The sequence below is a fragment of the Ciconia boyciana genome, chromosome 4 (assembly GCF_034638445.1).
Source record: "Ciconia boyciana chromosome 4, ASM3463844v1, whole genome shotgun sequence".
In the NCBI taxonomy this organism is placed as follows: Eukaryota; Metazoa; Chordata; class Aves; order Ciconiiformes; family Ciconiidae; genus Ciconia; species Ciconia boyciana.
This window is the reverse complement of record NC_132937.1, coordinates 23,500,430-23,515,632: the sequence shown is the minus strand read 5'-3', so window position 1 is coordinate 23,515,632 and position 15,203 is coordinate 23,500,430. Positions and strand designations below refer to the sequence as shown.

The 15,203-nt window shown below is 58.0% G+C and overlaps 2 protein-coding genes across 2 annotated transcripts; both read left to right on the top strand.

Moving 5' to 3' along the window:
• Positions 1-355: 355 nt before the first annotated feature.
• LOC140651282 (C-C motif chemokine 21-like) lies at positions 356-1,953 on the top strand. Its single transcript, XM_072860562.1, has 4 exons — positions 356-460; positions 1,044-1,164; positions 1,281-1,467; positions 1,807-1,953. Exons 1-3 carry the CDS (start codon positions 394-396, stop codon positions 1,450-1,452), a joined length of 360 nt encoding a protein of 119 aa, XP_072716663.1. The 5' UTR covers positions 356-393; the 3' UTR covers positions 1,453-1,467; positions 1,807-1,953.
• Positions 1,954-4,550: 2,597 nt separating this feature from the next.
• CCL19 (C-C motif chemokine ligand 19) lies at positions 4,551-12,504 on the top strand. Its single transcript, XM_072860891.1, has 5 exons — positions 4,551-4,610; positions 10,276-10,441; positions 11,399-11,522; positions 11,851-11,947; positions 12,484-12,504. The coding sequence occupies exons 1-5, from the start codon at positions 4,551-4,553 to the stop codon at positions 12,502-12,504; spliced, it is 468 nt and encodes a 155-aa protein (XP_072716992.1).
• The last annotated feature ends 2,699 nt before the right edge of the window (positions 12,505-15,203 follow it).

The following is a 15,203-nucleotide window of genomic DNA, read 5'->3' as shown; positions in this document are numbered from 1 at the left end:
CTGGGGAACAAACAGGCAAGCAGCAACACCCGACCCACCAAGAGCAGGTAGAGGCAGGCTGCAGGACCGGATAGGAAACAGGACCTCACAAACTCATCTAGCCATGATGGGGGCCGTGTCTCCGGCAATGCCCCCCACCTGGCATCCCATGCTGTGATGGGCAGCTGGAAACAAGACAGGACGTGTCCGTAAAGGGGGGCTTGCAGCTTACAGGAATCCCCCACCCTCCCACTTCTCCATCACCCAGCCCTCTGCTGGCTAGTGGGCTGCCTGCCAGGCTGGCCGAAAATGAAAGCAAAGCATCCAGAGATAAATAGGAGCAGCCTCGGCACAAGGCAGCAGCGCGCGTCCTGCTCTCCAGCCTTGCCCAGCTCAGCACCTGCAGCACCCGCCATGGCTCTGCGCCTCCTCCTGCCACTGCTCCTGCTGGCTGCTACCCTCCTCATCACCCAAGCTCAAGGTGAGGGGCACGGAGCCCTCCTGCCCGCCTGTGGTGGGATGGGGCAGGGGATGGGTGCTTGGCGGGGTCTGCGCAGGGTGCTGGGTGGTGCGGTCGCAGTGCACGGTGGGTGTTTGTGGTGCCTTTGGGTGGGTGCATGGCTGGGGGTGTGGGGTTTGCAGCGCAGGCGTGTGTAGGGGGGTGTGTGTGTGTGTGCACACCTGGTTGGCGTGCGGCGTTGGCTTGCAGTGCTTGCTTGGCTTGGGAGCATGTGTGCGTATGCACGTGGCTGGTGAGGCAGCAGAACTCGAAGCTGAACGATGCAGGCAGGAGAACAAGGTTCAGTCCCTTGCGAGGAGCCTGTCTCTGCCTCAGTTTCCCCTCCGCTGGCAGTGAAATTGGTGTCACGTATCCCCGGGGCAGGGTCTGACCTGCAACTGAGTACTGGGGTTGAGAGCTCCCACCCTCAAGTGCTGCCCCAGCATCTCTCCCATGAATGACACCAAGCAAGCCCTGTGCTGTCAGCCGGCCGTGCTGTGCTCCCACTGGGCTGGGAAGGTGCCCTGGCTCAGTCTGAAATCCCACGTCCCCGCCTTGTCCCCAGGCATTGGCAGCTCAGCCTCGGACTGCTGCCTGAAGCACAGCCAGAAAGCCATCCCCAGCGTCTGGGTCAAGTCCTACAGCCTGCAGGGACCCGAGTCGGGATGTTTGCTGCATGCTGTTGTGTGAGTACCCCGCTGCGGTCGGGACCATCCAGAGCAGTTCGACTCCAGCCAAGTCTCCCTCCCTGTGTCCTCCCCCCTGCCCATCCTCCAGCAAAACTTTCTGTCTGCACCCCCAGGTTCACCACCAAGAGGAATAAGAAAATCTGTGCCTCTCCCACCGACCCCGCTGTCCAGAAGCTGATGCAGAACCTGGACAAGAAGGTGAAGAATGACAAGAAGGACAAGAAGAAGGGACGTTCCTCACGTCCCGGGGGCCGACCCAAGCGGCAGAAGCAGCAGCAGGTCTAAGTCAGGCCTGAAGAGGTAGGCAGGGGGGAGCAGGGGGCAGCAGGGTGATGGGGTGAGGGTGCTGCCCCCCATCCCAGAACCTTCTCCGTGGGAGGGCAGGCACCCAGCTCCCTGGGCTGAGCCTAGGAGGGCTGCCACAGCTGTGGCTGGAGCGTGGAGGCACCTAGGGCACAGCTCCCTCCTGGTCTGTGCTTGCCTTAAAATCAGATTTCTTTCTCGAGCCGCTTGGGCAAGGCAATGCTTGGGGATGGGCAAGAGCACATCATGCAAGGCAACGGCCCCCCGGCTGGGGTGGGTGCTCTTGCTGAGACCCTCTCCACCTCACCGCCGCCTCCTTGCCTTCCTCTCCCCTAGGACGGATGCTTTCCCCACCGATGACAGACCCACCGCCCGGCAATGGACATCCACAGACCGCCCACTGCCCCGCCGCTGGCCCCGAGGAGAGGAGGGGGCTGGCCGAGGGGGCTGCCCTGTGCTCCGCATCCCCCTCGGCACTGCCGAACCTGCCGCAGAGATTCCCCCAGCACTGGCTGGGTGCTCTTGGTGGCGGGGGGCACCCAGGTCCTCGTTCGCCCCACTGCCACGCCAGCGGGGACCTGGACCCACATGGGAGCTGAGCCACGGCCCCGAGGGGGAAGTGGGCAGCCTTCCTACCAGAGGGGATTTCTGTAGCCTGGCAGCACGGCAGCTTTTCCTATGACTTTTTGGGGAGGTTTTATACATTTGTATTTATATTTAAAGACTGTGCTTTCATTCAGTCTTCCTGGAGGGCTCTACTTCTGGCTCCTTGTGCTTCACAGAGTACCCTTTGTGCTGCAGGCTGGCTTTTCTGGAAGATTGCTCTTATTTTTCTACCAAATAAACGATGGCTGCTTTTCATTTCCCTCTCACCTGTTTGCTCCTTTTTGGCTTGCAGGGCTGTGGGGTGCCAGGCAGGTCCCATGTCCCCACGGTCCTGCCCAGGCTGCTTGCTGGGTGCTTCCTCACAGGGCAATTAATAGTGGCTGAGATGGGGAGTTTGGGGACAGCAGGGGTGACAGTGTGGCTCTATGTCTGGGCTGTTCTAGGCTTTCCCTTCGGCTTTTATAGCACGCTGTTGCAGTGTAGTTTGGAAGAAGATAGTCAGGATTTGTCCCTTTGATTTTTATTTTTTTTAGGTACAAAATCGCAATGAAATCAGAACAATTATTCATTTTAGTGGAATTTTACCCTTTTATATCCTTTGGTTTTGCTGTTGTCAGAGATTCAGACATTATTAAGCCAAATGCTTAGTTTTCTGGGGGAAAAAAAAAAAAAGAAACTCTCATATACTTTCTTCCCAAGTCTGAAAAGCCCACATGGTGAAAACTGCACGTGAGGCTGCGCAGGTGGGCGAATAGAAGAGTTTGCAAAACTAATCGCAGACAGAAAGCAGCTCTATCCCAAATCTTTAGTAAAATGAGAGGTCACTAATCCGAGGACACCATAACGTGAGACTGCAAGTAGAGGGGGGACAGATCCCTGGGACAGGGCTGGTGGGAAAATGGGAAAATGGCATCTCCCTGTGCTTGCAAACCTCCTCCAGCATGCCGAGAAGGAGCAAGTTGAAGGGCTGTACTGCAGCCGCAGTGTTATCTGCTTGCAGAGACTTCAGACGTGGACTTTGGTCAGTAAAGGTCTATTAAGTCATATAATTGCAATAATAGGATTTGCAGGGCTTAACAGTATCAGCAAAAGCCGTGTGTTGGCTGAAGTAAAGCTTGTAGCAGAGTGTTTCTATCAAGCACGTTTATCTGGCTTGATTGCTTTATTAGGCGGGCATTTATGTCTATTATTTTAAGGCTGTGTAAAGAAACTGTGAAGTCCAAGCTACCGTCCCTGAGTACTGGACAGGTGCTGAGCTGGCTCCGTGTTGCCCTCTCCTCCACGTGGGAGCATGCGGCCGTCTGCCAGACCAGCTTTTGGACAGGATGCGAGGCAATAAAATATATCCTTTACAACCAAACTCACTCGTTCTAGCTGTTGTGATGGGCTTTGGTGGGGTGGGAAGGGCTGTATGGGGGGGCTGCTCTCCTGCCCCACACACCATCATCCCCCAGGTCCTGGCTTTGGCAGCCCCCCTGGGCGCTCCGTCCATGGGGTGCAGGGGCTGGGAGCTGCTGGCACAGGGGATGGGGACCGTGCGAGTCCCCTCTCTTCCAGCTGGGTTGCACAGCAAGGTGAAGCCATCCTGTTCGCTCAGCTGTCCCCACTGAGAGGTCCCGAGATGCCAGCAAACACAGGGGCACAATACGGTTTTGTACACAGTGTCTTTTGCTCATGGCCGAGCCTGTCCTTCTAACTCTCCCTGGACAAGCACTGCTTGCTCAAAGTAGGGGCTCTGTGTTCCCCGCTGCTTTGAGAAAACAGCATTAAACCAAGTTATTAATGAGGCTGTGCTCTGACCTGGGCTTTGCTGGGAGTCTGGGAACTGGCGCCCACGCACTAGGAGTCAGCCGGGGCTGCCGTGGGAGGGCTGGAGGCAGCCCTGCATTTGCTGGGGACGCACTGCATCCAGCCCTGCGGGGCTGGCCCTGCATTCTGCAGGACTCCTTGTTGTGCTGGCTGTGGTGTCAGGAGATTGTGAAATGATTGCAAAAACCCCCTAGAAATGAGGCCGAGCCAAATATGTCTGCCACCACAAACAGCGAAGCATGAGCAGATTGCAGGAGCGAGCCAGCACGTGAAAAGTATCCTGGTGTCTCTGTGGCTGCAGATGTAAACACCACACGGGCCTTTTTTTGCCCTTCAGAGGCTAGGTGGGGCTTAGGCTAAGACAGGTTAAAAAACATGCACATGGGGGTGTTCTAATTTACCCTAAATTTTATCCTAAAAGCAGGGCTTGTGGAAAAGCACCAGAGTTTGTCCCACGCTTGGGCACTGCTATCTGTGCAGGAAGGCATGCGTGAGCATGGAAACAGATGCACAAATGCAGCCCCACGTGTGCCTGTGCCTGCACACACACACAGGCGTTTGCACACTGCTTCCAGTTTTCCTGCAGAACGCTGCTTTTAAGGGAAATAAGGTGTCAGGGTTAGCGGGAGCCTCTTGCTGGCGGGGCAGGTGGCCGCAGTGCCACGATGAGGTGGCACAAGGGAAACCCCTTCGAGGAGATTCTCTGCGAGAAGCTGAAGGGAGAGGTGATGGGCTGGGATCTGGAGCATGCAGCAGGGGCCAAAACCCTTTCCCCATGGAGGAGCTGAATCCGCAGACCCCAGCTGAGACAAGCGATGTAAAGAAGGTGCTCTGTGATGATGCTGCAGTGAAGAAGCAGAGGAGGATTCACACAGTCACAAGCCCGCTGCTTTGCCCAACACACACAGACAGGGCAGGGTCGATGCAGCATGTGCTGGGGCAGCGGGTGTGCAAGGGCTGTACAACCCTTCCACCCCCAGATATTTTGCAGGGAAGGCAAGAAAACTGCACCCATGTCAAGCAGAGCAAAAAATTAGGAGAGCTTGGCCACCCTGGAGCAGAAAGGCTTCGGTGACATCAGAAAGTAGCCAAGCAAGACAGAAACCACAGAGTGCAGCCAAAAAAAGGGAAGTCTTGAACCCAGGCCAAGTGATTAGCTCAAGCCATTAGCTGGTGCAGATGGAGCTCCAGGCTTGTGCCGTCAGCGGAGCGTGCGGGGCTGCAATGCCAGGCTGAGCTCCGGTGAGGCTCACCTAGAGACGTGCACACCGGGTCTGTCCCTCCGCCTGCGCTGTTCCCGAGAAGCAGGAGCCGGCTACGCTGCAGCAGCCCCGTAGGTGCCAAGGGCCGTTTCTGGGGCCGTGTGGGTGCTAGAGGGGCTGTTGTTTCCAGCTGAAGCTTCAAGGTGTTTTTTTGGTGCTCTCTCCACCAACACTGCCCTCCTGGGGTCTGCCACAGTCTTGAGAGCAGAGAGGAGGTGGAGAAGTGGCTGGTGGGCAATAGGGACTCCCACTTTTCCTGCCCCAAGGCATTTCCCAGTCCCAGCCATCCCTTGGCTCCCATCCTCTCCTAGAGTTCCCCAGCCCAGAGCCTCCTCTCAACCCTTTCTTTGCCTACAGGTAGCTCCCAGGTGCCCTCCTTCCCCTGTCCTCCGTTTTGCTGGCTGGAGCCCCTTGGCTTTGGTGTGTCCTCATGCTGATGGTCCTCCTTCCACCCGCCCAGACTCCCATGTCCCTCTGCTTGCTTCCCATGCCACTGGGGAATGCAGATCTGCTCCTGGGCTGCAGCTCTCCAAGGGGCAGTGGAAGAGCATCTGCTCTCCTCTGAGGATGTGCTGCAGCGGGGCCAATGTGAGCCATGTCCCAGCATTGCACCAGACCAAGAACCCCACAGCCTCCTCTGCCCGGTGTCAAAAAGCCAACAAAGCGGTGAAAAAGAGCAGCCTTCAGGGCTTTTGGTCCATCCTATGTGCTTTTAGGTCTGTCCACAGGTGAGTTTGGGCTGCAGCCTCACTGGGCATCCTTCCTGCCAAGCCACATGGGAGATAACAAGGAAATTGCTGATGGGCTGGTTTTTGCACAGGTCTCCAAGCTGTTCCCCAGCCACCCCCTCCTGAAACCTCTGAAGAGGCTGCAGAGAGGAGGACAGGCAGTGTGATGGCAGGGAGCCAGGGCTGGGGGCATCCCACCTGGCCGCTGCCATCTCAGAGCCATCACAGCATGTCCAAGGACATTTGCAGGAAGCACCCAGTTGGGAGACTGTGCAGCCCAGAGATGATGCTGAGGGACACGTGCGTTGCAGGGACCCCGGGAGATGGGTGCTCTCTCGGGTGGAGTTGAGTGGGACCCAGCTGAAGGGTCTTGGCTCTGCTGCCCATCGTCTACAGTGACCTCAACACCAATGCCACTGAAGGCAACGAGTGTTAGGGAGGGATGGGCTCTAGCAGAGCAGGAATTGGCACCTTCTGCATCCCTCTCAGCCAGACTCTCAGGACCATCTTTACTCCCTCTGGGCAAAGTCATGGCTTGCTTTTTTCTATTCCTTAATTCTATTTAAATCAGATTGACTGGGTTCCCTCAGCTAGAGGAGATCCAGCGGAGCCCCAAGCCCCATGGGCTGGCAGTGGCCCCAGTCCGCGTGCCACACTGGGTCTGGGGCTGCAATGGGAGCTGTGCGGGAGGCTCCCTCATGCCGGGAGATGCAAGGGAAATTGAAACAGCTGCAATGCCTGCCCAGTATTTCCCAATGAGGTGAATGCAGCCAGGCCAGATCCTGCCCCGGGGACTGGCTGTGCCTGGAACTTGCTGAAATTCCCCCTTTACACTTTCCAGCTCCGTAGCTCGGAGGTGGAAAGCTGAGCACCGCAAAGCACCCCGGGGAGAGTACCGGAGCCCACAAGCCCAGCAGGGAGCAGCTGCCCTGGGGGTTCCTGCAGCTGGCTGGGTTCCACTGTCTGGGTTCCTCCAGGACAGTGGCAGCACAGCTGCTGCTCCCCGAGGAGAGCCAGGGGATGGAGGCGATGCTCACACGGCCCATTTACATTTCGATGAGTTGGATTTCCCATGGGGATCGCCCCCCATGCATGGTTTCAACTTTAACAACTGCATTATTGGGGCTTCTGCAGGGGTGAGTGCTCAGAGGTGACTCGCACTGCCCGTGGTGTCCTCGGGGCTGGAGCTCCAGCGCTCCCAGATTGCTCTGGATGAGGCTTAAATGGGTCAGCGCACACACGATGCTCTCCCCTTTTCCCACGTCACACCGGATCCCCTGCCTGTTCCCTGCCTGTGTGTGCCTCTGAAGAGCCTGGACCCCAAAACATCCCCTCTTCCCCAAACATCCCCTGGGTCCCCAAGGCTCAGCCCTGTGAGGGGGATGGGGTGACCTCCCTGCATGCCACAGGGATGCACTTCAGAGATGACCACTCGCTTCTTAGAAATCCCACTGACCCCAGTGGAGGGAGGGGAAACCCGTCACATTCCCCTTTCACAACGCGAGCGGAAAGCCCCTTTCCTCACTCCCCGGTGCATCTCCTGGGGAGCAGAGGCGAGTGAAGCAGCCGTGCTTTCACCCACTTGGCACCCAGACAGCTGCTGGAAGGAGGCAGAGGCTCTCTTTCCTGCCCACGTGTCAGCAGGGACTGTGGGCAGCACGAGGGCAGGAGGTCTCCTGCAGCCAGAGGCGGTTAAGGGGTTTAGCCCCAGAAGGATGTGTTCCCAACACTGGACACGCTGCTTTCAGTGCATGGCCAGCTGGGAGCCAGCAGTGGGTGGAAGCCCCTTGTGCCAGGAAAGCAGCAGGGGACCCCTCTGCTTGCTGTGGTGACCAGGACCCCAGCAGTGCCTGGAGAGGGGTCCCATAGGATGGGACCCCCAGCACCCCCCAGCACCCCTTGCCAGTCCTCGGGCATGCTTTGGTAGCTGCCAAACCCACCGAACGTGCAAGGAGGCGAGGGTTTGCCGTCAGGCAGCGCAGCCAGCATCCCTTGCCCGTGGGTCAGGGCTCTGCTTTTGGGGTCCCCTCTTCACAGGGGGCTTCACGCTGTCAGTCCAGCCCCTGGGGAGCAGCCAGCTCTGGGTTAGGAGCGGCTGCACCTGGAGGTCTGGCCACCAGCATCAGCAGGGAGGAGCCGTTGTCCTCCCTGCTTTGGCATCTCTTTGGCAGCACCCCGGGGAGATTAAGTGGAGACCAGGTCCCAGAGCCAGCCTGCATCTCCAGACCTGCAGGGAGGCTGGGGCTGATGACTGACACTAATCCTCTGCCACCTAAATTCCCCTTCCGCCAGCCAAGATTTCTCTCCAATAGCTTGTAAGTGCTAGAAGAAGGCAGGTGCTGACTGAAGTTAAGCTGGCACATCCTGTTTGTGCCCCTGATCCTGCCCACCTGCCCCTGCCTAACCCCTTCGGCACAGTGCAGGCTTGCCGGGGCACAGGAGCGCGGAGGTGATGCTCTCCTGATGGAGGAGACCACCCCGTGCATGAGGCTGGTGCCAGTGCCAGTGCGGGGATGGAGCACCCTGGCCAGTGGCACGGCTGGAGTCTCCTCTTGCTCCTTACCATGGAGCAGGGAAGGGGCACAGCTCGTTATCTTCTACTGCTGAGAGGAGCAGAGGGACCCACTGAGGTCCCAGCCCTGTGCTTTGTCTCCAGGTAGATATTTGTCCCTGCGGAAGGCCTGTGCAATGCTCTCCACCGAGATGCCAAGACAGGCTAAAGCTGGAGCAAGGGAGAGGGTGGAGGGATGGAGATCCTGCTCCAGGATTTGTTCACCCCTGCGGGGAAATATTTTTCCTACTATCAATGGGAATTTCCCTGGGTGCAACTGGCACCGTTGCCTTTCATCCTCCAAGAAGAGCCTGGCTCTGGCATCTCTCCAAACCCCCACAAGGCAGCTGCTGACAGCAGTGAGACGCCCTTCACCCTTCCTTCCCTGGGCTGCACAACCCCGCTGCTCTCAGCGTCCCACATGGCAGGTATCAGGGCTGAAGCAGGCTGGTTAAGGGACACCACCGCGGGTGGCACCGGCACGGTGGTGAGTCACCATCCCAAGGAGAAACAGCCCCTGTCCCTGCGCTCCTGTGAAGGTTTGCAGCGGCAGTGCTGATCTTCACTCCCTGCAGTGCCCCTGCAGCCGGTGAGCTGCTGGCACCCTGCGCCATGCACACAGCCTCCATGGGGGATTTCTGCTCTTGTGCCAAGAAAACCTGTTTCCAGGAAGCTCTGTAGCTGGTTCTTTTTTCCTGGCAGGCAGCTAAACACCACACAGCCTTTCGCTCACTCCCCCTGCAGTGGGATGGGGGAGAGAATCAGAAAAAACTTAAAACTCGTGGGTTAAGATAAAGACAATTTAATAGGACAGAAAAGGAAGGGAGAATAATAATAATAATGATAAAACAATATATAAAACAAGTGATGCACTATGCAATTGCTCACCACCTGCTGGCCGATGCCCAGCCAGTTCCTGAGCAGCGGCCATGCTCCCCTGGCCAACTCTCCCCAGTTTTTTGTTCAGCATGACGCTCTATGGTATGGAATATCCCTTTGGTCAGCTGGGGCCAGCTGTCCCAGCTGTGTCCCCTCCCAGATTCTTGTGCACCCTTGCCTACTTGCTGGCAGGGCAGTATGAGCAGCAAAAAAGTCCTTGACTTAGTGTAAGCACTGCTCAGCAACAACTAAAACTAAACTAAACTATCAGTGCGTTATCAACATTATTCTCATCCTAAATCCAAAACACAGCACTATACCAGCTACTAGGAAGACAATTAACTCTATCCCAGCCAAAACCAGGACAGCCCGTTTGCTGGGACACCTGGAAACCAGGTTCTCTTTTGGCATGTGAGATTGCAGCCCTGGAGTGGAGCATGCTGGCTGGGCTCTCCTCCGTCCAACAGCTTCAGATGTGCCCCCCCTCCAGGCAATGGGGAGGGCAGGGCGACCAGATGAGGGGGCTCAGGGCGAGCCAGGCATCATCCCAATACAGGTATATACCCATAAAATGGGGTTGAGGCAAGTTGTCTCCCCCAGCATCAGTGGGCTGAGCCTATGCGATACCTAATGGGAATGTCCCAGAGATGTCTTGGAGAAGGGACTGGAAAATGTATGGGGTGAGACCCGCCATGTGCTTGCCCAGGGCCCTGGGGTGCTTTTGCAGGGTGAAGGGACCCTGGAGCTGCTCTGGCCCTGACCAGCAGCCCCTGTGGCCGGGGTGCTGGCAGCAGAGAGGGCAGGAGGGTGTTTGGCTCTGGGACTGCAGAGCAGCTGGCTGCAGGGAAAGCAGCTGGGATATTCGGGAACTGCTCAAAGATTAAAATCCAGCCTGTGGTAAGACTTGTTGCAACTTCCCACCCCTACTCTCCAAAAGAAAGTGAAAGCCACGGGCTGGAAAGATAAATAGGCGGCAGGGAGCACCAGCAGCAGAGCGCAGGGAAGCTGTGCAGAGCTCACCTCTCCCGCCAAGAGCACCATCGCCTCCAGCCCATCCTCTGCCAGACTCAGCAGCAAAATGCAGTGGCTGCATCTTCTCTGCCTCAGTCTCCTGGTGCTGGGATGTATCCTGGATGGTAAGAGGGAACCTCTCAGGCTGCCTTTCTTGCAGAAGGGAGGGGATCCAGTTTCTTGCTCTCTTTTGCATTTCCAGCAGACCTTTAGAGGGACTCATGGCTGGGGTTCTTTTGCAGCCCTCCTGCATCATCTGCTTGTAATCTGTTCCAGAGGGATTCTGTCCTGCCCAAAGTCCAGGCAGGAGCCTGCAGGACACTGGGGATGGAAAGCTGCGCTTGGGAAAGGCCGTGGAGCAATCCTGCCTCCCAGTGCCCTAGCCCAGCTTGTGCGCACTGGGCTGGGATCGCCTTGGTCCCATTCTGCCCAGGACACCAGGGGAGCATCCCTGGCACGCTTTGGCGTGGGGCAGCCTTGGGGCAAGTGGCAGGGCTGGGAGCGGGAGAGAAGGCGTGTGTTAGGGCAGAGCCCGTGTTTGAGGGGCTGCTGGTGCTGAACGTGGGGTTTGCACAGGTCACAGCCGTGTCCCTCAGCTGTCACAGGACTGATCGGTGTGGGGCAGGCTGGTGGTGGGGTAGCTGCAAAACCTACGATTGCTTCAGCAAATACAGCTGAAGTCATTCCCAGCCCTTCGGGAACGGGAATCTTCAGTGTCGCAGCATCCTGAAGTGGGGTGAAGACACCCATCCTGCCCCACTTGCCGGCTGGCGCTGGCCCCAGGGGTGCGGGAGGGACCCAGGCATGCAGAAGGGATGCCCTCCGGCAATGTGCTGTTTCTCACCTCCTTTGCTTTCCGTCAGAAGGAGGCGAAAGGCTCCCGGTGCTGGGACATGGGGGCAATAAAGCTCCTGCTTGTGTGTGCAGCTGGGGTGGTGTGTGAGGGCATCGCTGGTGGGCACCATCCTGCCCTGCTCCCCCAGGGCAGCCCCGCAGCCCCCGCACCCTCCGGGGCGGCTGGGTGAAGGCACAGCTGACCTGGAAAGAGCAACCTCAGCCTGCATGGTGTGTTCTTCCTCCAGTGCATGGCGGGAACAACGTCCTCGACTGCTGCCTGCGGACGAGCGAGACGCCCATCCCATGGCGGATAGTGCAGAATTACCGGCTCCAGCTGGTGCAGGATGGCTGCGACATCCCGGCTGCCGTGTAAGAGCCCCAGGGTGGGGATGGACCCTGCGGGGAGGCAGGGAGGGAGGCAGAGCAGGGTGGAGGAGGGATGTTGAGCTGGGTTTGGGGGCGAGGGAATAGGGAGGGCTGTGGAAGAGACTGTGGAGAACAGAGGCTCAATCAGAGCAGGTCAGACCTGCCAGGAGGGGAAAACTTGGGACAAAAGACAGAGAAGAAATTCATCCTAAGTTAGAGATGGAGGAGGGCAGTGAGGGAGGCAGTGGGTGAGAGCTTGGGCTGCTCTGGAGCATCTCCAGGGTGTCCTGCTCACCTTATCTTGTTTTTTTTTTTCCCATGGGTTTGGCAGGTTCATTACCATGAAAGGCAAGCGCCTCTGTGCCCCCCTCCAAGCCCCGTGGGTGGTTCGCCTCCAAGAGAAGCTGGATGCCAGCTCTGCCAGGAGGGTAAGAGCTGGCCCTGTGCTTAGCTGGGAATAAGGGCAGGCAGGGGGTGGGTTTATCTGCCATGAAACAGGCTTCTCCCGGTGCGACTGAGCTGCTGGGAAGAGCTGGGACAGGCTCTATCGAGGTATGGATACTTCGTCTTGGTCTCCATTCCTCCTCACTCCAACAGGGACCAGTCTGGCTCCTCTGCAATCCCTTTTCCACCCCAAATAAATGTGGCCCTGGGACTGTTGCCCACCCAGTGCCACACTGTCTGAGCCCAACCGGTGCCACAGCAAACAGCACTGGGAGCAAACACCCCCCACTTCTGCCCTGCTAGCTTGGAGTTTGCAACTTGTGTGTCTTCACAGGGAAGAATGAGCTTGCAATGAGCTTGGTGGGTGCTTTGCAAGCTCTGTCAGGTCCCTGCTTTACCACCATGGCTTGGCCAGGGGAGGCCACCCCTTAGTGACCACCCTGACCATGGGGAAGGGCCCGTGGGGAGGCTCCTGCCCCGAGGATCACACTCATCACAGCTGGGTTTTTCACTTTCCCAGGCCAAACCCCAGGGCAAGTAGGCTCTGAAGAAGCCCATAGCCGGCCCCAGTGCCTGGAGCAGGGCCGGCTCCCAGCTGTGAATCTGAAGCTAATGGAGCCGACTTACTTCCACCTCCATCCATGGGGCTGACCCTCCTCGGGACTCGTGCCAGTGCATGGGGCTGGGCAGAGCCCTGCCTGCTCTCTCTTCTTCCCTGTCTCCGGTGTGACCCAGCAACCTGCGTCAGGATGAGCCGGGGGCTGCTGGACCAGAGCCTCTGCTGCCTTCACAGCCTGGAAGCTGGTTGATGGACTGTTCTGTGAGAAGTGTTTGGGGGGGCCTCAGCCTTCCCTGTGGTGCAGCAGCTGTTTGATCCTTTTGGGTTCCATTGTCAGCCCCAAACTGTCTGCGGTCCTCCTGCACCCCTGGGAAGGGCTGCCAGGATGAGATACTGTGGGGATGGAGGGGAGGGATGGAGATGTTCCTCGCCGGCCATGCACTGTGCTGCTCCCTCGCTGAACACAACCTAGATGCCCTCGGGCAGAGTGTGGCCGATGCGGTTCCTCTCTCACGCCCTGACATCCCTGCACCATTTCCCCTCCTGCCCTTCCTTACACAGGTAGAAAGAGAGACAGTAATGCGGCGGCGGCAGAGCAGGCAGCGAAGTTGCTCTCGGCCCTTGCACTCCTCAGGGACATTGCCCCACTTCTTGGTCCCCCAGCCTGCCACCACGTTCAAAGCCTGCCCCGCGCTCCTGCCTGGGCAGTGAGGCATGAGCAGTGTTCACGCCGCTCTCAGGTGTTTGCTGCTAGATCTGTTTGATGCAACAATTACGGGTGTAAGCTGCTTCTTGTCTCTCTTTTTTTATCATGCTGTGATTTTGTTAAATAAAAAGAAAAGCCAGAAGGTGGTTGGCCTGCCTCGTGTTTGAGCCCAAAGACCAGTGCTGAGTGTGGGGCGTGCACCCAGCGCTGCCTGCGATGCTGCAGCAGCAGGGGGGCTGTGCTGGGGTGCAAGGGGGGGGAAAGGGGCTTTCATAGGAGTGAAGGACACCTTCTCTACAGCAGCCGGGCTGCAGCTCTTTCCTGGGAGCTCTCAACACCATCGTGAGGTTGGTGCCCTGCTCTGCGCTGCTCGGCCAGGCTGCCGGAGCAGGTCCCCAGGGGTTCATATTGCAGAGATGGGGTGGGAGGGAGCATGCCAGTATTGCGCCATCCAGCCCAAAACACTTCAGTCCCATCAGTGTGGCTGCTGGGCTGGACCTCCCTGGCTCTCAGCAAGTACGGGAGTATGGGACACAGATGAAGAGCTGTGGAAACAGGAGCTGCGTCCTTGCAGTGAAGGGAAACTGAGGCACATTGTGGCCGATCAGGTCTGCTGATTGCCCTGGCAGTTTGGTGCTTGCTAGCAGCTGGGGTGCAGAGGAGAAGAAAGAGCTCTTGGGGAAATGGAGGCAGGTGAAGACACCTGCTCCTGGGCGCGTCCATGGATGAGGCATGGAGAGCAGCCCACTGGCTCCTGCCCCTCATCGCCAATGAGCTGGGAGTACCTGGCCATTTTCCTCCCGAGCCTTGGGTCTCCTGAGTCTCTGCACTGGGACTGCGGTCTTGCTGCCCCAAAGTGGCCTTATGTCCCCTTGGGAACTGCCCTTTCGCCCAAGCCATGCGATGTTTGAACAAAGCTGCTCTGTTCGGGTGAGGCATGGGCCAAACATGCATGAATGGGGTTTGCATGGCCAACAGCCAGACACCATGCTCTCCCCTCAAAGACCACAGTGTCAAACGTGACTGTCCACATTGTTAAATTATTTGCACTGTCCCTGGCCAGGCTTTGGTGCCAGCCAGCAAGTCTGGGCACAGGCTGGGAGTGAGATGGCCCAGGGACTGTTCCTGAAGGCAGGAGGGACATGGCCACCAGCGCCTCCAGGGGATGGCATTCATGGTGGTGCAGCGGCTGGACTGTCCAAGCCAGGGGCTGTCCAGGCACCTGATGGCTTTTGCTGAGACGTGTTGAATGCAGGCTTAGCCCTGGCCCTTTTCCTCTCCCGGTCTGCTGGCTCCCTTGGTTGGTGGCCTGGGTTTCTTTTTCAGGTGTGTGTCCCCCCCAGGTCCTCCTCCCTGGTATCTGTGCACACACAATGCCCTGGGCTTGGCTGTCTCTTGGCGTGACTTTCCCAGAGCACCAGCTCTGTCCCAGCTCATTAACTACAGTGACAGCCCCAGCAATACAATCCCGAGGAGGAGGAAGGCTGGTATGGGAAGAGAGGCCAAGACAAACAGCTTGAGCGGGAAAGGAGGATAACCGGTGCTTGCTTGGGCAGAAGCCTTCCTGCCGCTCGCCCAGTGACCCAGAGGGGCCGCGGCTGGGGAGGAGGAGGATGCTCAGTGTGGATGCGCAGGACAGGGGCTGCAGGAGGGGCTTAGCCTGAGGTGCATCAGGTTCATCCTTGGCCGGAGGATACCCTGACAAGGTGCACGGTGTCCTGGCCCAGCTCCTTGGAAAGCTGAGGGAGAAGGGGCTTGCACCGATCTTTTGGTTGTTGGAAGCAGGTTTATCTACTTCCGTCGGGGTTTGAGCTTGGCCAAGCTGCCTGTAAGTGTGGTTGCAAAGCCCGTGGCTCCCATCTCTTCTGGGAGCAGTACACGCGCCCTGCTCGGAGCAATGCAGCCATTCATCACAGATCCCTGCCAGGTCCTTGTCTTCCGTGGCTCTCAAGGGGTGGTGAGCCAGACCCCAGCT